Source organism: Vulpes vulpes, chromosome 12, assembly GCF_048418805.1.
Source record: "Vulpes vulpes isolate BD-2025 chromosome 12, VulVul3, whole genome shotgun sequence".
In the NCBI taxonomy this organism is placed as follows: Eukaryota; Metazoa; Chordata; class Mammalia; order Carnivora; family Canidae; genus Vulpes; species Vulpes vulpes.
In genome coordinates this window covers 46,710,922-46,738,214 of record NC_132791.1, presented here as the reverse complement: position 1 = coordinate 46,738,214, position 27,293 = coordinate 46,710,922, and the positions used below count along the sequence as shown (strand labels likewise).

Genomic DNA, 27,293 nt, shown 5'->3' with positions numbered 1-27,293 from the left:
TATACTTCAAGGCCATTTCAATTGCTTCATTTTTGTGAAGATTTATCTGCTTACCCTAAGCTTGAAGTAATCTCTCTCTACTGTGAAATCCCTAGTTATCTTTACCTTAATTACAGTGCTTAGACTTTTCTCTCTTGTATTTGCTTATGTCTAATATCCCTTGTAGGTCATTGAAGACAAATGCATGGCCCTTGCCTTTTGTTCAATAAATATTGAAGGGATGAAAGAGACTTGAACTCATTTAAAGAAACTAAATGCCCTTTTACTATTTACTTACATATCCTGAGTGTCAGATCTCTTTTAATTGTGTTTATTCTTCCATTTCCAAGTTAATAACAGCTAACATTTGAGTGTACTGCTTTACTTTTCACAAAAAAGTGTACATATTATCCTGTTTGACTCCTCCTCCCACCCCCTACAACAGTTCAGTAAGGAGATAGTGTACATAAGCTATAGAATAAGATGGAAATTGAGATATAGAGGCTGTTCCTTTAGTTAAGTGGCTACTTTGGCTACTCTGCCCCAGTCATTGGTCCAGAAATTTATCCCTTCTATTTAGTTGATTCTTCGTAGCGGCTCCATTTTATGGGGAAAGAAACTGAAGCCCAGGAGTTACCTGTTTCGAAATTAACCAGCTGATATCTCAGATTTGCAACCCAAATTTAAGGTATGTAAGAAGGAAGGGTATTTTGTGGATGCCAAAAAATATATAAGAAGTCCATCTTTACTATTGTAAGTTGTAGAGATTTTCTTTCAGATGTTTTCTTTAGTTTTTAAGGATTAAAATAGACTTGATTTCACAACCCTCTGCCACTTCTTTCTTTTATGGCTCATATGAGTCCCATTTCTGAAATGTCATTAATTTTACTGGCCCCTGAAGAATGTTACTCACTCTTAATGAGTCCTGAGGGTTTTTGGCATATTAGTCTCATTTTAACTCTTCCTGGTATAATTGGATCAATGTGATGCTTTTGACTTAATTGGTTTCAGTTTGTCAGAGGAGAAAGACATTTTCCTTGGTGCTTTGCTAAAGTATCTGTGTCTCCCAAAACTCCTCACAGAAGTAAAATTATTCAGAGTCAGCAGTTCTTGGGATCTCCTACAGGCCAGATACAGCTACTAAGGGGAAGTACTCCAAGGCAGCCAGAGGTAGGTTTTTGGGGATATGTGTGTTGAATTTTCACATCCTCAAAATAACTTCTGCCTCATTCTTTCAGTGTTTACAGAATTGTCTGCACAATATCCTTTCATTTTTTTTTTTTTATTGAGCACCTAATACAGAGAATGCCTGGAAGATAAATCATAAATCGGCTATTTGGTTTAATGGCATTTATTAAAAATATATTTTAAAGGGATCTACACAGTATAATTACTTATATGTCTTAGGCAGTTAGTATTCCTTTCCTGTAAAAAGATGATAAACCTAATCCAGTAGTTCTTTCACTTTCATGTACAGAAGAAACCTGGAGTACCTATAAAAAATGTAGAAGTTGGCTTCCACTCTCTATATCTGCATTTCGTAGCAAGCATCTTAGAGTATTCTGATGCCTGCAGTTCTCTGAATATGTATTGAGATACGCCTCTGCAGTTTTGTCCTTTGCCTGTGACTACTGTCTTATGCCAGAATCTTTCAGGATAACACTGGCAATTACAGTTTCCTGACTCTGCAGGTGTTTAGATTACTTTGTCTCTTCTTTTGTTGTCCCCTCCACCCCCACCATTCCCCCTTACACACGCTTTGGGCCTTGATCCTCTGTAATGAGTGCAGCAGGCATTGCTGGATACTTACCTTCTTTTTCCATATAGTACACCTCCACCCTTCTTCTTGCCACCTCCAGTGTGAAACTACCATTACCTCATGATGGTGAGGTTTATAGTTGCTTAAAGTGGACAAAATAATTTTCATGAGAAATATGTTGGTTAACAGTTAGTGATACACAACAAATAGAGTTTAGGATTTAAAGTTAAAAAAAAAAGGTCACAGTTGTAGTGCTTTATTAAGAAATAAAATTGGTTAATAAAGATACTTTTATGCACTCAATAAATAGCCCTCAAGTAAACATTCATGCTTAATTTCCTCCATATTAGTGAATACTGTTCTTGAATATTAGCCTTCTTGGGGTGTCAATAAGCACTGCTCATATCTTAATGGAAGTCTTATCTGGGAAAAATGTTTACTGTGGAGCTATATATAAGAGTTATATCAGTCTTTAAGAAAATGGCCAATTAATTCTCTGAAGGTGCTGCCAATTACAAAGAAATCTTAAGGGATAATGTGACCAGGGCCCTGGCTCAATACTGCTGGGTAGACAGAGATGCATGAGGACAGAAAAGGTACCTGAGGGGTTAGCAAGGAAACAAGTTCCCATATGTATAGCCATCATTATTAAATCACTCATGCCCTGAAGAAGAGTACAAGTACTATGAGAGAGATTCTGCCATGGTGTTTGGGGATTGGGTAAGAGGGATGGGTTGGATGCCACTAGGAAAATACTTCATGAAATATGTTGGATTCTAACAGATATGTAGGTACTCAAGTGGTGGGGTCAAGTTGTCCATCAGACAAAAGCTATAGCCAGAGTATGGAGAGGGGAAAGTATGGGATGTGCCAGTGAGCAAGTGGACCCTCCTGGTTCTCTGATGCATAGACTGGAAAATAAGATTTGGGATCATATTCTTATGGCCTACAATACTGGGCTTCAGGAAGAATCACTGAGTAATCCATAAACCTAGGAATGCCCTATCCCTCATTTTTTTTTTTTAATCTCTCAGTTTAGGGCCCTCAGGAGAAAGTTTGTTGAAAAAGTGTACATTTGGGGAGAGGTGGGGTTGATGGCAGCAGAGTAGGAGGACTGCTCATCTCATCCCACAAATACAACTAGCTACCTATCAAATCATCCTAAATGCCCCAGAAATTGACTTGAAGACTGGCAGAAAAAAGCCTCCACAGTTAAAAGGTAGAGGAGACTCCACATTAAGAAGATAAGAAGTGTGGAGATGCAATTTGGGAGAGAGATGGATTGTGGCCACTGGGAAGGGGAGGGGAGGGACCCACAGTCACAGAGAAGGGTTAGAGACAGACTAGTTCACAGGGGAGTGCACAGGGAAAATAAATCCCCATAGTAATTGGATTGGAAAGTGAGAAGGACCAAATTTTTTGAGTTCTACCAACTAGTGGTCCTAAAAGCCTAGAATTCTAAAGGTCACTGGGCTTGCCTTGGGAAGAACATGGAGGGCATTGGGAATGCTCTTGGAAAAAAGGCAAGCGAACAACTCATGGACATATAGTGTGGAAATAGTGATCTGAAGAGCTCATGGGTCACACAGTGGGGAGGTTATTTGCTCATATTAGAGCATGTCCCAGAAAGGCAGTTTTCACAGATCTCTCCAGGAGCAGAGGAACAAGCAAGTGCCGTTTTCCTTCCCCATCACTCAGCGTAAGCACTTGCTACCTAACTTGCTTACTCCAAGCCTCCCTTACCCCCCTTACCCTCCCACTTTGGTGGAACTGCCCTTCCCAGCCAGCTTGCCTCAGTCCCAGTGCAGCGATCCTCTCTCTGAGAAGAACAGCCCAAACCCCCACCAAAACCCTGTCTCATGACCTGAGAACTTTATGGACCCTCAGTTTCAGTGGTGGTGGCAATAGGTCTCATTTCACAAGCAGACTAGAGCACACCTGATTAAAACATGCTACATTCAGGCCAGGGACCAAATACTGCCCACAACAAGCAAAGAGTCCTAAAGGATAAAATGACCAGGACAAAACAGCAGAGCGCATGTAGCATACATTGGAGACACTACTGGAAGTGCCAGGCACTGTGGAACAGGGGACACTCCACAGCAGGGTACAATAGGACATCTTCATAAGGCCATTGCCATCAAGAACAGGAGATGTAGCTGACTTTCTAAACACAGAGAAACAGGCACAGAGACATAGACAAAAAGAGAAGACAGAGGAATTTGTCCCAAATGAACAGGACAAGGCCATAGCCAGAGATCTAAATGAAACATATAAGTAACACGCTTGATGGAGTATTTAAAGCCATGATCACAAGGATACACACTGGATTTGAGAACAAAGTGGAAGACATCAGTGAGACCCTTAACACAGAGGTAAAAAAGAACCAATTAGAGATATAGAGTGCAAAAAGTGAGATAAAATGAATAGCAAGCTGTAAGAAGCAGAGGAACAAATTAATGATTTAGAAGACAGAGTGATGGAGAGTAATCAAGTTGAAAAAAAGAGAAAAAAGAGTTATGCAAAATGAGAATAGACTTAGGCAGCTCAGTGATTCCATCAAACAAACATTTGAATTGTAGGAAGCCTGGAAGAAGGAGAGAAAAGGGGAAGAAATTTTATTTCAAGAAATAATAGCTGAAAACTTTCCTTATCTGGGAAAGGAAACAGATATCCAGATCTAGGAGGCACAGCAAACCCCCAACAAAATCAACAAAAGTAGATCCACACCAAGATATATTGTAACTAAATTGTGTTGTATATAGTTACAAAAAAAAATTTTTTTTTAAAGCAGCAAGACAAAAGAAGATAGTAACATACAAAGGAAATGCCATAAGGCTATCGGGATTTTTCAGTAGAAACTTCCCCAGCCAGGAGAGAGTGGCATATTCAAAGTGCTGAATGGGAAAAATCTGCAGCCACAAATACTCTATCCATTAAGGCTGTCATTCAGAATAGAAGGAGAGATAAAGAATTCTCAAAAATTTAAAGGAGTTCATGACCTCTAAACTAGCTGTGCAAGAAATATTAAAGGAGACTCTGAGTAGAAAGGAGAGACCAAAAGTGACAGTATGAAGGTAGGAAGCAGAAAAGCAGTAAAAATGAGTATTTCTGTAAAACACCTGTCAAGGAACTCAGAAATAAAAGGGACAACATATCCTTGACACATGGGGAGGAGAGGAGTAAAGAATGGGTTCAAACTAAATGATCATCAACTTAATATAGACCGCTATATGCAGAAGAAATTATTATATAAACCTAATAGTAACCATATCAAAAGCCACTAACATGCAAAGAATAAATAGAAAGAAATCCATATATATATATATATATATATATATATATATATATATATATATATAATCACTAAAGAAAATCATCAAACTGAAAGAAAGGATCAGAGAATATTGTCAGAAACAACCACACAAAAAAAAATAAAATGACAATAAAAATAAATCAATAATTACTTTGACTATAAATGGAGGAAAGGCTCCAATCAAAAGACAAGGTGACAGAATAGACTAAAACAAAAACAAGATACATCTATATGGCCTTCTACAAGAGACTCATTTTAGACCTAATCTGCGGATTGAAAGTGAAGGGGCAGAGGGGTGGCACAGTTGGTTAAGTGCATTTTCGTTTTGACTCAGGTTGTGATCTTAAGCCCTGTTGGGCTCCACATTCATCATGGAGCCTGCTTAGGATTGATTCTCCCTCTGCTCTCCTGCCATGCTCATGCATTCTCTCTCTCTCTCTCTCAAATAAATAAATCTTAAAAAGAAAATGAGAGAATGGAGAAACATCTATCATGCAAATGACGTCAAAAGAAACCTGGGGCTAGCAATATTTATATTGTACAAATTAGACTTTAAAACATAACAAGAGACAAAGAAGGACACTATGTCATAATAAAAGGGATTATCCAACAAGAAGATAAAACAATTATAAATATTTACGCACCCAACTTAGGAGCACCCAAATACGTAAAATAGTTAATAACAACAGAATTGATTAATGATACAATAATATTAAGGGAGTTTAACATCCAACTTACATCAGTGGACAAATCATCTAAACAAAATCAACAAGGAAACAATGGTTTTGAATGACACATTGGACTAAATGGACTTAACATATTTTCAGAAAATTCCATCTTAGCACAGAATACATATTCATTTCAAATGCACATGAAACATTATCCAGAATAGATCATATATTAGGGCACAAAACCAGCCTCAAAAAGTAGTTGAAGTCCTACTTACTATGCATCTTTTCTGACCACAATGCTATGAACCTAGAAGTCAATCACAGGAAAAAATCTAGAGAGATCACAAATACATAGAGGGTAAATAACCTGCTACTATACTGTGAATGGATCAACCAGGAAATAAAAGAAATTGAAAAGTACATAGAAACATGAAAGTGAAAACACAATGGTCCCAAACCTCTGGGATGCAGCAAAAGCAGTTCTAAGAGGGAAATTTATAGCAATATAGAACATCAAGAAGCAAGAAAAATCTCAAACAACCTAACCTCACACCTGAAAGACTTAGAAAAAGAACAACAAACAATACCTAAAACCAAGAGAAGGAAGGGGAATAATAATGATTAGGGTGGAAATAAATGGTATAGAAACCAAAAATACAGTAGAACAGATCAATGAAACCAGGAACTGTTTCATTGAAAAACAGTAAAACTGAATAACCTTCAGCCAGACTTATCAAGACAAAAAGAGAAAGGATCCAAATAAAGAAAATTATAAATGAAAGAGGAGAAAACACAACCAACACCACAGAAAATACAAATAATTATAAGGGAATATTATGGAAAACTATAAGCCAACAGATTTGACAACCTAGAAGAAATGGGTAAATTCCTAGAAACATATAAACCACCAAAACAAACAGGAAAAAATAGAAGATTTGGACAGACCAATAACCAGCAAACAAATTAAATCAGTAATAAAAACTCGCAACAAACAAAAGTCAGGGTCAGATAGCTTCCCAGGTGAATTCTACCAAACATTTAAAAAGTTAATGCCGGGATCCCTGGGTGGCGCAGCGGTTTGGCGCCTGCCTTTGGCCCGGGGCGCGATCCTGGAGACCCGGGATCGAATCCCACATCGGGCTCCCGGTGCATGGAGCCTGGTTCTCCCTCTGCCTGTCTCTGCCTCTCTCTCTCTCTCTCTGTGTGACTATCATGAATAAATAAATAAAATCTTAAAAAAAAAAAAAGTTAATGCCTATTCTATTCAAACTAATCCAAAAAATAGAAGAGGGAGGAAAAATTCCAAATTCATTCTATGAGGCCAGCATTACCTTGATACCCAAACTATATGAAGACACCAGAAAAAAAAGAACTACAGGCCAATATCTCTGATGAACATAGATGGAAAATCCTCAACAAAATAGCAGTAAACTGTATCTAATAATACATTTAAAAACCATTCATCACAATCAAGTGGGATGTATTCCTGGGTTGCAAGGGTAGTTCAGTATTCACAAATAATCAACATGATACATCATCACATCAATGAAAGAAAAGATAGGAATTATATGATAATTTCTATAGATACACAAAAAATATTCAACAAAATATAACATCCATTCATGATAAAACTGTCAACAAAGTAGTTTTAGAGAGAACATATCTCAACATAGTAAAGGTCATCTGTAAAAAATCCACAGCTAATATCATTCTCAATGGGAAGAAATGGAGAGCCTTTTCCCTAAGGTCAGGAACAAGACAGGGATATCCAGTCTCACCACTTTTATTCAACATAGTACTGAAAGTCCTAACCATAGCAATCAGACAACAAAGAGAATAAATGGCATCCAAATTGGCAAGGAAAAAGTCAAACTTTCATTATTGGCAGAACACTATAGACTCCACTAAAAAGTACTAGAACTGATGGATGAATTTAGTAAAGCCGTAGGACACAATTGGTAACAAAATCTGTTACACATCAATACAGTAATAATGAAGTATTGGAAAGAGAAATTAATAGTCTCCTTTACAATTGCACTAAAAATAATAAGATATCTAAGAATAAACCTAACCAAAGAGGTGATAGACCTGTACTCTGAAAACTATAATAAATACTGATGAAAGAAATTGAAGATAACACAAAGAAATGGAATGGTATTCCATGCTTGTGGATCGGAAGAAGAAGTATTGTTAAGATGTCTATACTACCCAAAGCAATCTACATGTTTAATGCAATCCCTACCAAAATACCAACAGCATTTTACATGGAGCTAGAACAAACAATCCTATAATGTGTATGGAACCACATAAGACCCCAAATAGCTAAAGCAATTTTGAAAAAGAAAAGCAAAGCTGGAGGCATCACAGTTCTGGATTTCAAGTTATAGTACAAAGCTGTAGTGATCAAAACCATATGATACTGGCACAAAAATAGATACAGATATTAGGGGCAGCCCCGGTGGCACAGCGGTTTAGTGCCGCCTGTGGCCTGGGGTGTGATCCTGGAGACCCGGGATGAGTCCCGCATCGGGCTTCCCGCGTGGGGCCTGCTTCTCCCTCTGCCTGTGTCTCTGCCTCTCTCACTCTCTCTGAATGAATAAATAAATAAATCTTAAAAAAAAAAGATACAGAGATTAGTAGAAAAGAATAGAAAGCTCATAAACACACAATTATATAGTCAATCAATGTTTGACAAAGCAGGAAAGAATATCAAATGGGAAGAAGTCTCTTCAGCAAGTGGTGTTGGGAAAACTGGACAGCAACATCCAAAAGAAAGAAACTGGACCACTTTCTTGCATCATACACACAAATAAATTAAAAATGGATTAGACCCCTACATGTGAGAATTGAACCCATAAAAATCCTAGAAGAACACAGGCAGTAACTCTTTGACATCAGCCGGAGCCACTTTTTTCTAGATTATGTCTCCGGAGGCAAGGGAAACAAAAGTACAAATAAATTATTGGGACTACATCAAAATAAAAGTTTTTGCATAGTATGGAAACAATCAACAAAAAACTAAAGGGCATCCTGCAGAGTGGAAGATATTTTCAAGTGACCTATCCAACATAGAGTTAATATCCAAAATATATGAAGAACTTCTAAAATTCACCACCCAATTAAACACACACACAATTAAAACACACACACAATTAAAAATTGGCAGAAGACTATGAACAGACATTTCTCCAAAGAGTACATATAGACACATGAAAAGATGCTTATCACTTACTATCAGGAAAATGCAAATCAAAACTACAATGAAATACCACCTCACACCCTAGAATGGCTAAAATTAACCAGACAGGAAATAGAAGTTGGCAAGGATGCAGAGAAGGGGAACCCTCTTACACTGCTGTTGCAAATGCAAACTGGTGCATCCACTGTGGAAAAGAGCATGTGGGTTCCTCAAAAAGTTAAAAATAGAGCTACTCTGTGATCTAGCAATTGCACCACTTGGTATTTACCAAAAGAATACAAAAACAGGAATTCAAAGTGATACATGCACCCATGTGTTTATTGCAGGCTTATTTTCAATAGCCAAATTATGAAGCAGCCCAGGTGTCCATTGATAAATAGATAAAGAAGAGGTGATATATACACAGACACACACACAGACACATTAGAATATTACTCCACCATTGAAAAGAATGAAATCTTGCCATTTTTAACAATATGGGTGGAGTTAGAGTGTATTATGCTCAGTGAATTATGCTAGAGAAAGACAAATACTGTATGACTTCACTCATATGTGGAATTTAAGAAACAAAACAAATGAACAAAATGAAAAAAAAAAAAAAAGGGACAAACCAAGAAACAGACTCTTAACTAGAGAACAAAGCAATGATTACCAGAGGGGAGGTTGTTGGAGGGATTGGTGAAACAGCTGATGGTGATTAAGGAGTGCACTTTTTTTTAAAAAAATTATTTATTCATCACACACACACACACACACACACACACACACACACAGGCAGAGACACAGGCAGAGGGAGAAGCAGGTTCCATGCAGGGAGCCCGATGTGGGACTCGATCCCGGGTCTCCAGGATCACACCCTGGGCTGAAGGTGACGCTAAACCGCTGAGCCACCTGGGCTGCCCCGGAGTGCACTTTTGATGAGCACCAGGTGATGTATGGAAGTTGAATCAGTATATTCCACACCTGAAACTAATATCACACTATATGTTTACTAACTAGAATTATGATAAATGCTTTTTAAAAATGGCACAGGGAGTCTAAAGTAGAGAGAGATGCTACAAAGTATACAATGGAGACAGTCCTGTCAGTTGCTGTAATCATCTTCAGTCTTCTTATTTAATCCTTGTATCACTTGTTTGAGGTTAGAGGCAACTGAGGCAAGGAGGTGAAATGTCTCCCCCTGGTTGATGCACACCCAAAGGAACAGATCCAAACTGCAGCTTGTTTGTAGCCATTTCCACTAAGTCATTTGTTCTAAATCTTGGAATGATTTTGTCTGTAGAGGACATTTAACAATGTCTAGGGACATTTTTTAATGTCTCGAGTGGGGAAGTGCTACTGGCATCTAGTGAAAAGAGGCCATGGGTGCTGCAAAGCATCATTTGATGCCTAGGACAGTGCCCTCCATCAAAGTATTATCTGGCCCCCAAATGTCAACTGTGCAGTGATGGTATTAACTCTACCACCACACTTCATAACCACTCTTCATCCAGACTTGTCTTAAGTTTCTGTCTTAGCTAAAGAGCTAATTTAAGAAAAAGACAGTTTATCTTATTCTTTTTTTTTAAATTGTACAATATATGTAGTGAGTTCATTTACATACATTTTCAGTAATAAAATATCAAAGTATTTTAATTCCATAAGATATGTGTATCTCATATACTAATACTATATTTAAAGGCAGCCCCAGTGGCGCAGTGGTTTAGTGCTGCCTGCAGCCTGGGGTTTGATCCTGGGGACTCTGGATCGAATCCCACGTCGGGCTCCCTGCATGGAGCCTGCTTTTCCCTCTGCCTGTGCCTCTGCCCCCCCTCCCTGTGTCTCTATGAATAAATAAATAAAATCTTAAAAAAAAGTAAATGAAAGGCATAGCAGCATAAATTGAATCAGCTCTTCTAAAGCACATTTTGGAATTTTCCTATGGAAACAGTAGGCATTAGGATGTTAAATTTAGAAAGTCCTTAGTAGATTCTGACAGATAATTATGTCAACAGGTTCTAAATCCCTTGGTTTCCTTAATTCTGCTGATGGTGCCTAAGGGAAAGATAAATATCAGCATTACCTATTTGAAGCATGCTACTTGTGCTGCTGGAGGAGGAGCATAGCTATCAATGGTTGACATTAAACAGATTTAAGAAAGGAATGGCTTGGACCACATTCAGGGTTGACTTTCCTTATGGAAAAAAGTGATTCTGATGAACAGTGTTCTTCCTCTGGGAACTTGGTTCTGTAAATAACTTTTAGGCTAAAGTTTCATGAACAAATTTTACAAAGAATGCTACATTAATAATAAACTTTAAAAGGGGAAATAAATTCCCTGCCAGTGCAATTGACTTTGATGGTAATTCGCTTAATATTTACTTATGTATAGTTTTAATGGACATGTGAGGCAGTGTATAAATCTCAAAAGAAAGAAACATTTTGGTCATGAACTCAAAAGCTTAGCAGTAAGGTAAAGATAGAAGTGATGGCAAGGATTTTTGCATGTTTGTTTTTAGAGTGAATGGTACTGTGAATTATAATTTTTTCAGATCTTCCCTATTGTAAAGTTCATTGTTAAAACCAGAGTTGGATAAGTTTTTTCTAAAATTAAAATTTCAATACTGGTATATTTGAAATTTTTATAGAGAACTATAGAGAACTATAATTGATTATGACCTGATCCTTTTCTAGAATTTAAGATTTTATGACCAAGTTGAGGCTAATTGTTAACATTCAAGATTTTTAAAAATAATATTTTAAATATTTGAAGTGTGCTTGTTTTCCTACTTGAATTTCTTTTAATTACAGTTTTTTATTCCAAAAATCATCCAGGACTTCATTTATTTTTTTTAAACAACTGTGGTATAAAACAAAAGAGATTATAAAAGGGCCATTAAATATATTGCATTAATGTATCTCTCTGTAGTTTGTGTTACTTCTCAGCATAAGTTCTTATAGGTAATTACTTGCTGGACAGGAAAGAAAAGTCTTGATTCCTGCCAATAAGGAATGTATATTCCAGATATAAAGCTTGAATTTTTGATGATATTATGAAAAGTGGATAAATAATAATGATTTTCAAAATCTCAGCTTCTTGTTTAATAAAACCTATTGAATTACATTGGCAGACAAGTATACTTACGTTTAAGATTTCACATATTTTATTTGGATTAAAAAATAAATTTAATTTTTTTGGCTTTGAAATGAAAACTAGAATTACTTAGAGCCAGAAGGTAGCTCCAAAACATGATGTTTATTCAAATCCTAGAGAGAAAGGAAATAAACCCATAAACAAGCAACATTAGAAAAAGATACTTTGTGATTTCAAGCTATCCAGATATGTGTTTGTGTGTTTTCTTTTAAAAGTCCATCACTCACTAAACTGGTGCTTTTACTTAAGTTAGAAAGATTCCCCTTAGTTATGTAACTTTGTATCTATTTTTAAGACTGTATATGTTGTAAAAATTGGAGACTTGTGGGTATGTGTATACATGTGTATGTATAAGCAGTAATGCTTCATTTGATTTTGATTTGCTAAACAGTGCATAGATACATTTATCCATAGATAACAGGGTGTGAGAAAAAGACATTACCACCGGATATTTAGTATTTTCACTTTTTATTTCAATGATGTCATCATCTCTTTTGAGATGATGTTGAGATAATAGCATCTTAGGATAAACTGAAGGTTTCCCAGCTGAAATTACTTGGCCCATTCTGTTGCGTTTTCTTGCATTGCTGCTGGTGCTGTAGTTGACTGGTTTAGGTTGAACACTCAAGCCTTCTCTGATGGTTGAGAATGACTCTTGTCTTGACTATTTGGAGAATGAGAGGGTCTATTCGCTGGAAGCCAGTTTGTAGAAAGTCTCTGTGGGGGAACAGTATTTTGGAAGGCACAGAGTGTTAGTGATTATGAGCAAAGGCTTTGGAGTAACTCCTATTTCTGCCACCTGCTCATTGTGTGGCCTTATTCAGGTACTTACCTGTTTTGTGCTTTAGTTTCCTTATCTGAGGTAATAATACCTGTTTCACAGGGTTATTGTGGGAGGTACCTATGTAAGAGTTTTAGCACAGTGTGCAGCATATAGCAATGAGGAAATTTTAATTAAATGCTTGTTATTATTGATCTGATGTCAGGTACAGATTCTAGACCCAGATCTCCACAGTTACTTAAAATCATTTGTCCATTTTGCTATGTAGACTCTATGGAGATCATAGCTCCTTTAATCAGAGAAATCAAAAAAGCAGAATACTGTAGCTAATTTATTATCATAGTAGGAAAGAGTAGAATGAAAAGTTTGTTGATGTTTATTGTATTTACAAGACTTAATGGTCTCTTAACTACCTAGCTTTCAGAGTTAAAAAAAGAAACAAAAGGTTTCTGGGTTTTAAGAAGAAACATTGCAGGTTTTTGAAAAGAATCCTCCTCCTTCTCCTCCTCCTCCTCCTCATCAGCAGCAGCTAGAGTTATTCCGGCAAAGGCAGTAACATCTGTAATTTCTTTTTATCAAAAGTCTCTTGGGACGCCTGGGTGGCTTAGCGGTTGAGCATCTGCCTTTGGCTCAGGGCATGATCCTGGGGTCTTGGGATTGAGTTCCACATCAGGCTCTCTGCATGGAGCCTGCTTCTCCTCTCTCTTTCTGTGTCTCTGCCTCTCTCTCTGTCTCTCATGAATAAATAAATAAAATCTTTAAAAAAAAACCAAAACCCCAAACTCCCAAAAGGCTCTTGCTAGCCTTCTGGTTCAAAATACCTTTTAGGGAGATAATTTTTGTAGATCACACTTGTAAACGTAATGAGTTTAACATTGATCAGAAAAAGTAGAATTTAAGTGGAAGACTGTAACCCTGATTTTGTGTTTCTAAGTGTACTAAATATTAAAATGTATTTGTTTGACTTAGAAATTCTACATTAGTAATTGAAGATCAATTTTTTTTTGTGTGTCTGATTTTTTTTTTTTAAATTTTGAATCTCAACAAGGCAGTTTAAATTTAGGTGCTGTCATGAAGGGAGGAGTACAAGACCCTGAGATTTTCATGGGAGGTGAGGAGGAGAGACTCTCTAAAAACAGCCAAAAGGATGGGACCTAAGGAAGTTGGAACTGGCAATCTGCACATAGTTTTTCATATTTCCCCTTATTGTGTGTGTGCTTTTTCATTTTTTTAGTTGAGTTTCAGAGTTAAAGTTTGAAAGTCTGAAAACAAAAAATGCAAATCAGCTTTTAAAAATACATGGTCCTTGGTTGGTAGAAAGGTAAATAGTTGAACAGTGCCTAAGAAATTCTCCTTTATATTGTACATAGCAGTATACTCCTGAGGAGGTATTTATCTTGCAGGGTTACTTAGCACATTCAGGTTTTGCTTTGGGGATAATGCCAAATATTTCATCTTATTTGTAACATAGTAGGCTTATTCTTGTGACTGAAAACAATTTTCCTGTAGTCCTCAATGTCATTGGGTATTGTTCTCTCTTGTAGCAGAGCCAGCATGTTATCATTTTAGTTTCTTTCAACATTTTTACGAATTGCCAACATATCTCATCTACATTAAACAAAACAGAGTAATTTATCCTAGTTACATACATAGGGTGTTCTCCAGATCTCTTCTGCCAAACCTCTAGCCAGAGGTTTCCATGTTTGCTTGAATGATGTGTATGTATGTGTAGGTATATATAATTTATTTATTTTTAATTCTTTTTTTTAAAGATTTTATTTATTTATTCATGAGAGACAGAGAGAGAGAAAGAGAGAGAGGCAGAGACACAGGCAGAGGGAGAAGCAGGCTCCATGCGGGAGCCTGACGTGGGACTCCAGGATCCTGGGTCTCCAGGATCAGGCCCTGGGCTAAACCACTGAGCCACCCAGGCTGCCTATGTATATATAATTTAATACGCAGTTGACCTTTGAACAACATGGGGGTTAGGGGTGCAATCCCCTGAGCAGTTGAAAATAAATGTATTTATTTTATTTCCATGCCATAACGCCCATTTTAAGAGTTACTTATAATCCAAAGAATACTGCAGCTAGAAAAGAAAGGCTATGCTTTTTCGAAGAGAGTAAAACTCAGGTCTAAAAGTTTTTCAGGAGAACAAAATGAAACAGTAAGTCTTTTGTTCTTTTGTAAAGGAAGTTAATATTTTCTTTGCTCTTTCTATCTAAAGGCTGAAAAGATAGCTTAACAATGTCAAAGAAGGGGAAAATTGAAACCAACCGTACAAAGCTGTTTTGGGAAAGTACTTTAAATGAGAACAGTCATCCAAAACTCCACTGATTTTTTAGTTGGCTAAGCCAAAGCTGGCTCTGTCTTAAGTCTGCCTGATTTTTATAGCTTCCCCTTGGGAAGCCAGAAAACTCCAAGTCATCACAGCACTGCAGAGCCTTTTGAAGAGCTGTGTGTGGCTTAGAAGTTTATTTTTTAATCTTCTATCATATATTTGGGATGGTTTTACTTTACAGAACTTGTGCTTTTTTTTTTTAATTATTTAATGGAGAGACAGAGAACACATGCAAGAGTGGCAGGAAGGGCAGAGGGAGAGAATCTCAGGCAGAGTCTCCGCTGAACCTGAAGCTGATGAAGAGCTTGATCCCATGATCTACAGATAACGACCTGAGTTGAAATCAAGAGTTAGGTGCTTAACTGAGCCACGCAGGTGCCCCACAAAACTTGTGTTTTTATAAATTTTTGGAAGAAGGAGAGTCTGAGTAAAGAAGAAGGATAGTTAAAATTGTTTTTCTTATATACACTTTTATTTTCCAGATATACCAACAATAAAATGGTAGCTATTTCATTGGAGTTAACTTACTCATGTTTCATTTAATTAGAATACTACATAAACCTGTTACTCAAAGTGAAATTGTATTATATTTTTCAGTTTTGTCATTAGCTTCTTTCATTCTTATGTAAAATTTAGTGTTGTTACAGTTTTATTATAAACATTCTTTAGAGGGTGTTGATGTTAAATTTATTTATACCTCATTACATTGAGTATAGTTTCCCAGAAACAGAATAGATATTTTAAAGGTGATGCATAGGCATCAGTGTGTTTCTAGCAGATGAATGTTCCTTGATGTTTTAAAAGTTAATCATATTTTTAAAGATAGATTTGAATATTAGTATGTGACAGTCAACAAGTGACTCCCATCACTTCCTGTTCTCTCTCTCTCTTTCTCTCTCTTTCTCACACACACACACACACACACACACGCACAAACTCTGAGGAGGAGATTTAGGTTTTATCCTCTGATGAGAGATCACATTTCTTGTTCCTGTCACATGTGCTCTAAACCTAGAGATAACAGTTCTCAATCTGAGTATCATTTGAGCTTCAAAATGTGAGCAATTACTACCCATCATTGTCACTATGGAGAACAAGATGAGTATAACTTTTAAATGTTTTTGTGGGAATCATGACAATTTTCAGTTCCACCCCCACAAAAATAGGACCCAAATGCTGGAGAATTAATACTAATGCAATAAATATTTGAATGTGAGAGACTTTTTAAAAAAATTTTTTTTTATTTGTTTATGATAGTCAGAGAGAGAGAGAGAGGCAGAGACACAGGCAGAGGGAGAAGCAGGCTCCATGCACCGGGAGCCCGACGTGGGACTCGATCCCGGGTCTCCAGGACCGCGTCCTGGGCCAAAGGCAGGCACGAAACCGCTGCGCCACCCAGGGATCCCTGAATGTGAGAGACTTAAAATCATCTGCAAGGCAGAAATATTATTTAAGTCATTACACCTTTAAAATTTCATAATTACATTGAAATAATGGGGAAAAAGCATAGCCAACATTTAAATACTTGAGTTTTCATTTCTGTTATATATTTTACCAGCATCTTGGTTAAATGAAATATTCATTTTTCTAGGCATATAAATATCCATACATCACTAAATATATAACTGTACCACTTTTCTTCCCCAGAAATTATTTTATTATCTTTTTGGTTTCTCTTTGGCTCTCATCATTAGGTGAGCTTTATATAGTACTTCATATCTTACTTGATTTGAAACTTCAAAATATTTATCCTGTTCAGACTGATAGATACCCTCATGCCTGAGAGGAGAGAACGGAGATTTCTTTCCAAACTGAGTCATATATTCTCAATGTCTTTCCCCACCCCATTTTCTTGATCTTCACCTGTGGAGTTTCTTACTCTCTCTCCATAAGCACATCTGGGCTTAGTTTCCAAATGGTCTTCAGCTCTGAAACCAATCCTGTACATGTTCATTAATAGTGGGTTTCTCTCCTCAGATGACCCATATTATTTCCTCACAGAAATTAGTTTATTGCCTTGTGATATTGCTGTTCAGTACATGATTTAAAATTTTAATTCCATGATAAAGTTTTTTTTATGTTGAGTTAAATTATAGTATAATTAATTAATTAATTTGATGTAGTAAGGATGAAAGTACTTTTCCCTTCTCTACTGGACAGTGATCAGTAATTTGTAGGACTTGAAAGGAACTAATATAATGAAGATGTGAATGTAGATTTTATTCTTCTTTCTCTGATGAATGGTGTCATAGACAGCTAAGAAAATGCGTTCCTATTTTAGATGAGACTGATGAAGAATGAAGTTACTTTATTTCTGTGAATTTTATCCTAAAATATAGGTTGGGTATAATTTCTTGTTCTGTGGACAGATCCCTAAAGGAAGAATACTTTATCTTTTTATTTCAAGATTAGGATGTGTAAAATTTTGCTGTTTTGGTGTAGCATGGGTCCAGCATAAGATACTAGATACATTTTCTATATTCTATTTGCAGTATCTGCTATGCAAAATTGTTTTGTTTTGTGATAGTTAATTTTGCCTCTGCTTCTTTTTGTAAGGTTGTCCTTGCTGTCTTCAAGAATAGTTTTCTCTGCTTCCTGTGACTTAATTTTATATTTAAAATACTATTTTCAAAAGCATTTATTTTTAGAAGTAAAAGTACAATAGCTTAAACTATGTAAAACAAATTCGTTATGATGTTAATGGGACATATTCATGGAGCAATAGAACACAGGAACTTAAAAAAAAACTACATGTTTCATGGGACAATAATCTAATTTTTTTTTCCCTTGGGTGTTATCAGGAAAGCAGAATATGCTTGTAGCTAAGAGAAGCAAAAGAGAGAGAAATGGAATAACATTATCAGATGTATCACCGTTACCCTCATATTCATCCTTGTGGCAGCAGAGCCAGAGATGGCTGACTACTCCTTGCCATGATCATTCTCAACCTGAAATCACAGCAGATTCACCAGGAGCCCGGCAATCAGTACCTAACAGTTATAGGCCATGATGAAGTATGTATATGCACAAGAGAGGTTCACAGTGTTTTAGAAATGTTTGAATCGCATATATTGTCAATGTTTAAATTATCAGGAGGTTTCACATAAAACTGGAGTTACAGGTTCACTGGAAAACTGGGATGATTGGAAAATACTGCTCTGATACTCCTGGGCAGTATTTGCCAGGAGCCAAGCAGAGGCTGTCTTCTTCAGACCATGCAAGCCTTCTCCAGTCCCCCACTTCTCAGCTTGCTCTTCTCCAGTCAGACACAGAGGTATTTCGGGCCCTACTGCTTCTAGTGTCTGCCCAGGTATTTGGTGGATGCCCTGGCCTGCTGCATTTATTTACGTTACCTGCCTGGTTCTGTGGCTATTTGAATTTGCTCCCTTCCAACTTTGGTGCTCCTTCTATCAACTAGATAGTTAAATACAGGTGTTTTGGACTGTTAATGAAATCTCATTCTTTGAAAATTGATTTTCTGTGTTTTGGACATGTGATAGTAAGCAGTTGGGATTAAACTAAAAAAGCCTATACAAGAAACAACAAATGTTGGCAAGGTTGTGGAGAAAAAGGAACCCTCATTCACTGTTGGTGGGAATGCAAACTGGTGCAGCCATTACAGGAAAACAGTATGGAGGTTCCACAGAAAATTAAAAATAAGAGTATCATATGATCCAGTAATTCCACTAGTGGGTATTTACCCAAAGAATATGAAAACACTAATTCGGAAAGATATATGTGTCCCTGTGTTTAGAGCAACATTATTTTCAATAGCCAAATTATGGAAGCAGTGCAGGTGTCCATCAATTGATGAATGGATAAAGAAGTAGTGGTGTATACATATGTATATACATATATATACAAGGAAATATTATTTAGCCATCAAAAATAATGAAATCTTTCCATTTGCGACAACATGGATGGATCTACAGAGTATAATGCTAAGTGAAATAAGTCAGTCAAAGGAAGACAAATAACAGGATTTCATTCATATATGGAATTTAAGACATAAATGGATAAAATAAGACAAACCAAGAAACAGACTCTTAAATATAGAGAATAAAGTGATGGCTACCAAAGGGGAGGTGAGTAGGGGGCTTAAGAATATACTTATCATGATGAGCACTGAGTGTTTGAATTGTTGAATCACTGTATTGTACACCTGAAACTATAACACACTGTATGTTAATTCTACTGAAATTAAAATATAAATAAATAAATAAGCAAATAAGCCTCTACTGAACACCTGTGTGCATAAGATATCTGTGTGCATAATAAAGCTTTCCAAGTTCCAAGGAAATTAAGAAATGATGAAAATTCTAATTATCTTTCCTTAGAATTTCTGGAAGGAGAACTCATTATAATGAAGTTGAATATTAGTGTGTATACATAGAAGTTTGTTCTTTTTGCTTTGATGCTGCTGATGGATTTGCCTTCCTGACTTGCACACGGATCTCCTTCCTATGTTCTTCTTATCTGCAATGGAGTGAGCTTGGCAGTGTGGCACAATGCTGCTCTGAACCTGTGTGACCCCTGTTCCTTTACAGCCTCGAATCCGGGTGACAGCATCCCTTTAAAGGGATTGTGGATATTAATTTGCAGAGTAGTTATTCTGAATGTATATGCTTTCATCTCCTTTAGGACAGGTTTGGCCATATTGTGTTTCAGGGAAATATTAATTACCTAAAAGTTGCAGAGAAATAGTAAACTAATTCTTAAAGATGAAGCTGCTTTCTTGTAATTTAGCAAAAATATATCTACATTTGGTTTCCTTTTCCCTTTATTATGTTTGTTTGCTGTATTAATTTTTCTCATTTTTTAGACCTAGAGCCTTTTTTTTCCTTCTGTAATTATCCCCACCGCTAGTAGCCACTAAAACTTTTGGAATCGGGGATCCCTGGGTGGCTCAGTAGTTTGGCCCCTGCCTTCCGCCCAGGGCGTGATCCTGGAGTCCCGGGATCGAGTCCCACGTCGGGCTCCCTGCAGGGAGCCTGCTTCCCCCTCTGCCTGTGTCTCTGCTCTCTCTCTCTCTCTCTCTCTCTCTCATGAATAAATAAATAAAATATTAAAAAATAAAACTTTTGTAATCTTGGTTAGGTACAGAATCTTATGGCTACTTCTTTTACATAAGACGGTATCCATTTACATTTCATGTGTCCTGAACTTCATTGAATTTCACTCTGCCATTAGTCTTAGCATAAACTGTGGCTCATTGTGCTTTTCCCTCAGTTATATTTCTTTTTTAGAATTTGTGAACTCATGACTACTTTTTCCTTTGTTTTAGATCTGTGGATTTTATTATTAATTGATTACTTTTGTAAGTGAAAGTCTACCTCTGGTGACAATCTACTTTCTTGTGACAATTTTACCCTGTTATTCTATATAGTGAAATCAAGTTCAAGATGAGGAACATAGAAGCATAGGGGGGAAAAAGAATATTCTAAAATACTATGCAGTGATTACCTATGTGATAGAATTTCAGGAGATTTTTAATCTTTTTTTTTTTTTTTTAAGATTGTATTTGAGAGAGAGAGTGCGCACACAAGCACAGGTAGGGGGCATAGGGAGAGGGAAGAACAGACTCCTCACTGAGCAGAAATCCTGATGAGAGGGTTGATGTCAGGACCTTGAGATTGTGACCTGAGCAGACACTTAACTGACTGAGCCACCTAGGCACCCTAGGAGTTAACAAAGTATTTTGGTACTCATTGTCATTGTGAAAATTCTGTTCTTTTTCCTCTAAAACATGTGGGTTACTTTTGGATAAGAAAATTAACTTGGATATATTTTCTGTAGATGCCCTCTAAACCAAACCATCAGGAACAAGCTCATAGTCAAATAAAGTAGAATCTTTTGCCTCTTGCACAACATGGGGAATTATGTATACTTAGTAGAGGCTTACTGTCGGATTTGGGATTGTTTAGGTGATTTGAGGGAGTTCAGTGGAAGAGTGGTCTCCAAATAATTAAACAAATCATTTTTACCTGACACTCTAGCTGTGAAAATGTATGTATAAATATTATTTTGGGCAGCATAAACTCAAAGTGATTTTGAGATTGCAAAGCATCTAAAAGTACCATTGGTGTGTTTTGTATTGATACTCATTTGCCTAAGTGTTTTTTGAACTCAGGATTAAGAGGAAAATGGTGTCAGATTAAATTAGCTAACTTAATTTTAACAAAGTCATTACCTTTTAAGTAAGATTTACTTGCTACGATTAGTGATGTGCCTATTAAATTTATTAATCTGAAATTAGATGGTTTTGAATGCTCCTTGGAAATGATAGATATATGTTTAATTATCTTTTCAGATTTTCCATATGGCTTAATCTTCTATTAAATAGAGTGAGTTTTAATCTAAGATATATACTAATATTTCTTGAAGATCGCAAAAAAGAAAAAGCAAAAAAAAGTTTTCACATGTTATGGTCTTGAATCAGGCAAAATGTGTTCTTATATTTGCTTTCAGGGATATTAAATACATTGAAAAGGAGATTTTCCTGGTCTATGTAAGGGAATAGAGTATCTAAATGTACTTAATGTCATTTAAGTCAGAAGCATCACAAGTGGAACCAACAGATTTTAAGATATTTTTGATAGACATATCTTTTCTATTAGTATTAAATGGCAAAATTTACATCATTCAAATGAGAATTTGTGGCAAATGAATGATTTTTTAATGAATTTCTTAGTACAAATGAATTATGTCTACTTATTTGCCATTGGATGAGCATGATCTTACTGTGTTGCTCCTGTTACCAGCAGTGCAAGTCATTACTAATGCTTGGAAAATCATGAGGTAGTTGTAATTAATACTGTTGGTACAGCAGTTTTAATAATCTATCTTTAAAGAATGAGCCTAGTGGCTCAGTTGGTTAAGCATTCTACTCTTGGTTCTGGCTCAGGGCATGATCTCAGGGTGAGGCTGATCCCTGCACCAGAGAGATTTTCTCTCTCTCTCTCTCTCTCTCCTTCTCTCTCCCTCTCTCCCTCCCCACCATGTGCTCTCTTTCTCTCTAAAATAAATAAAATAAATCTTTAAAAGAAAAAAACCACACATTTCTTTTGTCACAACATGTTATTCATAATATAATGATAGGCAGATTTTTAGGATTGATGCCCAGATTTGGGATAAACCTCTTTCATTTTTCTTTCATATGCAAGCTGTAATATTTCCAGGTTTTTCCAGGTCTTTGTGAACGTGCATGTATACATGAATAAATACATATTGAATATATATTTTTTGAATTGGTGACACTCATTAACCAATGTGTCACTGAAGAGTTACATTATGTGTTATACTTTAAAAAAAAAGATTATTATTTTTATTTGACAGAGATAGAGAGCACAAGCAGGGGGAGCAGAGGCAGAAGGAGGAGGAGAAGCAGGCTCCCTGCCAGGACTTGATCCTAGGACCCTGGGATCACGACCTGAGCCGGAGGCAGATGCTTAACTCACTGAGCCATCCAGGCACCCCTAGTTTTACTTTTTTGTTGTTGTTGATGACAGTATTTCATGTTCAATCAGAAAACTTATATTTTTCATTCTTTCTCATTAAATGTATTACCAGGTAATCCTAAAGGTTTTTCACTACTTTTATTTAAAATTTTACCTCTCATCTCAAATTAAATGCATCTCAACTTGGCTCCTCTTGACCAGATCCCAGTTTTCCAGCAACTACTCTACTGCCAACTGATATAATGTAAAGTGAGGAGGAGGAAACTTAAATGGAGGAGGGCGCATTGCCTTTAACAGAAGCAAATGAAAATCTTTTACTATTGTAAATTAACAAACATAAAACCATGGGAATGCATTTCTAGGTTTTTCCCAGGACAATCTCTGGAAGATGTTTATATTCACTGTGTTGGGCAAGTTTTCTCTCAAGAATGTCAATTTATAATTTCTGCAGCTATATTTCTTTATGTCTGTTGCTCTGTACCCTTAAATAGCTTTGGGTATGAACACTATTTTTTTTTTCTAATTTTATTGAGAAAAAATGGAAATTGCTTCCATTTGCATTTCTTCAGTTCTATAAGAGATTGAACATTTTCATCTTTATTCATAATTTTATGTTTTAAGAAAATTCCTCCTGTTTGTCCTTTACATTCTATTTTCTTGTTAGTGCTTTCTTGCTGTTATATGAGTTTTGTATTTAATTAGGGAAGGTCATATCTGCCTGTTTTCATTTTTAACCCATATGTTCAACATTTGATGTTTTGCTCAAAAAGGCTTTCCTTACTTAGACTATTATAGCCACAGTCATTTAGATTATCATTTATTAATTTTATAATTTCTTTTCTAGACTTGATTTCATTGTATCGTGTGAGGCAGAGAGCAAATAATTTTTTTTAAAAGATTTATCTACTTATTTGAGAGAGGGGGAGGAAGAGAGAGCATGCATACAACAGGGGAGAGGCAGAGGGAGAGAGAGCCTTAAGCAGACTCTTGGGAGTCTAGCACTGGCAGTGTCTCACAACCCTGAGATCATGACCTTAGTCAAAACCAAGGGTCAGGCATTTAACTGACTGTACCATAAAGGTGTCCTGCAAACTTAATTTTTTTCCATGTCTTTTTGTTTCATATTGTTTACTTGAAATTGTGTTTTAAGATAATTTTTAACCAGTTTATCTCTAATCTATTTATCATCTTCTAATATGGAGGTTTGTTAGAATCACTTGGAGAATTTTTAATCAGTATTGGGACCTCATCCCAGGATAAGAAAGTCTGAATCTCTGGGTGGGTGGACTATTAATTGGTATTTTTTACAAACTTTTTAGGAAATTATATGTGTCAGGACTGACAGTCACTGCTGTACACTTTTATAATAATTTGCATTTGTGTGGGGGTTTTCATTGTTTTTATTGGTCTCTCCATCCCATACTTGTTACTTATTCATTATAAATTTACTCATTCTTATGCTTCCAATTATAATTTGATTTCCTTTTTATTCTAGGAGAGGTGCTATAGCATGTCTTATTCAATTGAGCTTGAATTCAGCTTTATAAAATAAATATCCATTTTTATGGTTACCTCTGAAAGGAAGTAAGGTTACCTGATATTAATTGCAGTATCAGCCTTTTGAATTTGTAATCTTAAGAGTTACCAATTGGCTGCATTAAAGAAAGTTAACTGTTTTATGACTTACACAGAAATTTATTTCTTTTTAATATGAGTAACTTTGCAAAACTGCCTGAGTTCTGTAGCAATTATTTGTTGGCATTCATTAGCTTCAGCTAACTCCTTGGAAGAGATGCAGCAGTGGTAGTAATTTCTTATAGTAGATTATTTGATAATGTAAACAGTAGAATTTATGTTTCATTTGTCGCTGGAAGTCAGCTTTCTTTTTTTAAAGATTTTGTTTATTTATTTACGAGAGATACACAGAGAGGCAGAGACACAGGCAGAGGGAGAAGCAGGCACCATGCAGGGAGCGCAACATGGACTCATCCAGGGTCTCCAGGATCATGCCCTGGGCCAAAGGTGGTGCTAAACTTCTGAGCCACTCAGGGCTGCCCCTCAGTCAGCTTTCTAAGAACTTGAGGAATGTCTTGGGAACTGAGTGGGGTCAACAATGCGTATTTATGGTGGAGGCTGTTGAGTATCTTTTATAACCAGAATTGACCCATTTTAGTTGAGTGCTATATGTCATTATGATGGGGCAGTGACACATAGGCATACAATTTAGAAATAACGTTGTTATTCTAAAACACTACATTAAGAATTTGACTATCATTCGCATATTTTATACATTTAAGATTAAATAAGTGTGTAGTGTAGAGATGCTCAAATTCATTTACAAATAAAAACATTAGTGTGATTTACTTAAATTTAGCACTTTAAAAAAAGATTTTATTTATTTTGAGAGAGAGAGCGCGAGCCCGCGCGCTTTCTCGGTTGCATGAGTGGGGGAGGGGCAGAGGGAAAGGGACAAGCTGGCTCTCTGCTAAGCAGGGAGCAATGTAGAGCTCAGTCCCAGAAACCTGAGATCTTGACCCGAGCCAAAGGCAGCCACTTAACCAGTTAACCGACTGAGCCACCCTGGTGCTCCTTAAATTTAGTACTTTGCGTGTACTTTGTGTATAAATTGGGAGTAAAGTTATAAAAGCAGGAACTAGCAATATTATTTAAATGGTTTTTGTGTTATTACACAGTTTATGAAAATTGACATTTTGTCATTTTAAGCATATATGTTTCCTTGTCTTTATCCTTTTAGTATTAGCAGTAAGGTAATACGATTTTATGCTATTATTTAGTTTATATTTTAAGAAATATAACTATAAAGATGAAAATTGGCTTAAGACACATATTGCTGGTGATTGGTCTGATCTTATGAAAGGAAATTTGAGAAAATGTTTGAAAAACTTAAAAAAACGTACATTCTCTATGATCTGGTATTTTACTTCTAAGAATTTGAGGTAAGGAAATAGGAAGAAATAGGTACAGATAAATGCAAGATTTTATTTGTAATTAAAACAGCAAAACAAAACCACCTGACAGCTGACAGTGTCTAGCAGTAGGGGATTAGTGACATAAATTATGGTGCAGTTACCTAGAATACTATGGAACCATTCAGCAGTGTTGTTAGGTGAATATTTAGTGCCATGGGACCCTGTTCAGTATGTCTTAAGACAGGAATCATGTGAAGTACTGTTCCCATGACAGAAGCACACTTAAGTGAGTATAAGCAAAGTACATTAAATGTTGTACTTCCTAGGTGGTTATTATTTTCCTCATGGTATCCTTTGTTACTTTCAATATTACTCCAGTGAGCATGTTTAATTTTGCATTTGGGGTGGGGACTGAACACATTTTAAAAAAATTTTTTGCTTCCTGAGATGACTAGTACTGGCATTTTTATATGGTGTCTTTATAAATGGTTTAAGGCATCAGGATGAATATGATAATATGTAACAAAATGTAGTACATTATTAGAGCCATTTTCATGATTAATTGATACTTTTGTATTTTAGATGTTAGAAATTTTTTGCCAACTTTTCTCTGTGAAATAACTGGAATTGGTAATAGATCTTTTTTGTTTATTTCAGCACATTTTATGAATGGATATTTATTATGAAAAACATCAAATATCTTCTTTTCACTAAGAGTTGACAGCCAGAGTGTTCTCACTTGATTGAACTGATGGCATATAATAGTCTGTTTATTTAATAACTTTAGCTTACTCAGCCATTTTGAACCATAATGGAGTAAAGACTCTCTGCCTTCAGTTTTTGAAGATAAAATTGAGAGATTTAAACACGATTATTCTGCTTTGACCTATGGTTTGAATTAACTTGGCTGTCTGCATTCATTTTCAAGAGATGCACTCAGTCCTTCAAAAGCAATAATCTAATCAATCCATTTGTTTTTCAAATTACTCTGGAGATAGTCCTAAGCTACCTAAACTATCAAGCTTTTTTTTTTATTAGAATAAGAAATATAAAATTGATTTTGATACACTTTGAAAACAGTATGTATTTAAGAGAGCAACACTTTGTTTCTAATAAAAGTCTCAGTGTATGATGTTACACAAACATTTTGCCAATTCATCCTGACCTTTGCTTGATGATCCTCAGATATGATTAGTGAGCTTTGAGAGAACTGAGAGTTTTTCAATGTTGTTATCGAGTTAGTTCTGGGTGATAGTAAAATGCACTAATTTTGTTAGTATGCCACCATCTCACCTTGCTCCTGTTGTGGGCACCATATACAGCACACATAGGCTGTGGGGAAGTCTGCAGGCAGTATTTCCCAGAGGCCGTACGCGTTCTTCTTACCCAAGCATATATACCTCATTCTGTTTTCACATCGAGCTGACCAGGCAGCACCCCTCCTAAAGGAATTGTTCTCTCCCTATCTTCAATCCCTTTATTTTTTATTGGTTATGAATCAATGTATCTTTCAGTGTCTAAATAGCAAACGTACCCTTCTTCATGCAATATGGCTTTTTCCTGAGGCTTAATTTCAATCTTTTTAATACTTGGTCCTGTAAATGCCTTTGGGCTACAGTTTTTCTTTTTTTTTGTTCCTAAAAAAGGGGGGTTGTGCTTTTCTCTGGGCTTTCTTAAAACTGCAGAATTCTTGCACATATATTGAATAAAATTAAAGATTCTATGTG

At 36.2% G+C, this 27,293-nt stretch overlaps 1 protein-coding gene across 32 annotated transcripts in view; it reads left to right on the top strand.

Moving 5' to 3' along the window:
• The window catches only part of KDM4C (lysine demethylase 4C), a 460,147-nt gene that overhangs the window by 199,220 nt on the left and 233,634 nt on the right, over positions 1-27,293 (top strand). For 4 of the 32 annotated variants that reach the window (XM_026001372.2, XM_072728396.1, XM_072728397.1 and 1 more), the window contains one exon: positions 17,981-19,422. The exons of the other annotated variants lie outside the window; for them this stretch is intronic. In XM_026001372.2, the coding sequence (XP_025857157.2) occupies positions 17,981-18,001 (21 nt within the window). In that variant the 3' untranslated portion in view covers positions 18,002-19,422. Of the gene's footprint in view, positions 1-17,980; positions 19,423-27,293 lie in introns of those variants that run through there. 32 annotated transcript variants of the gene reach the window in all.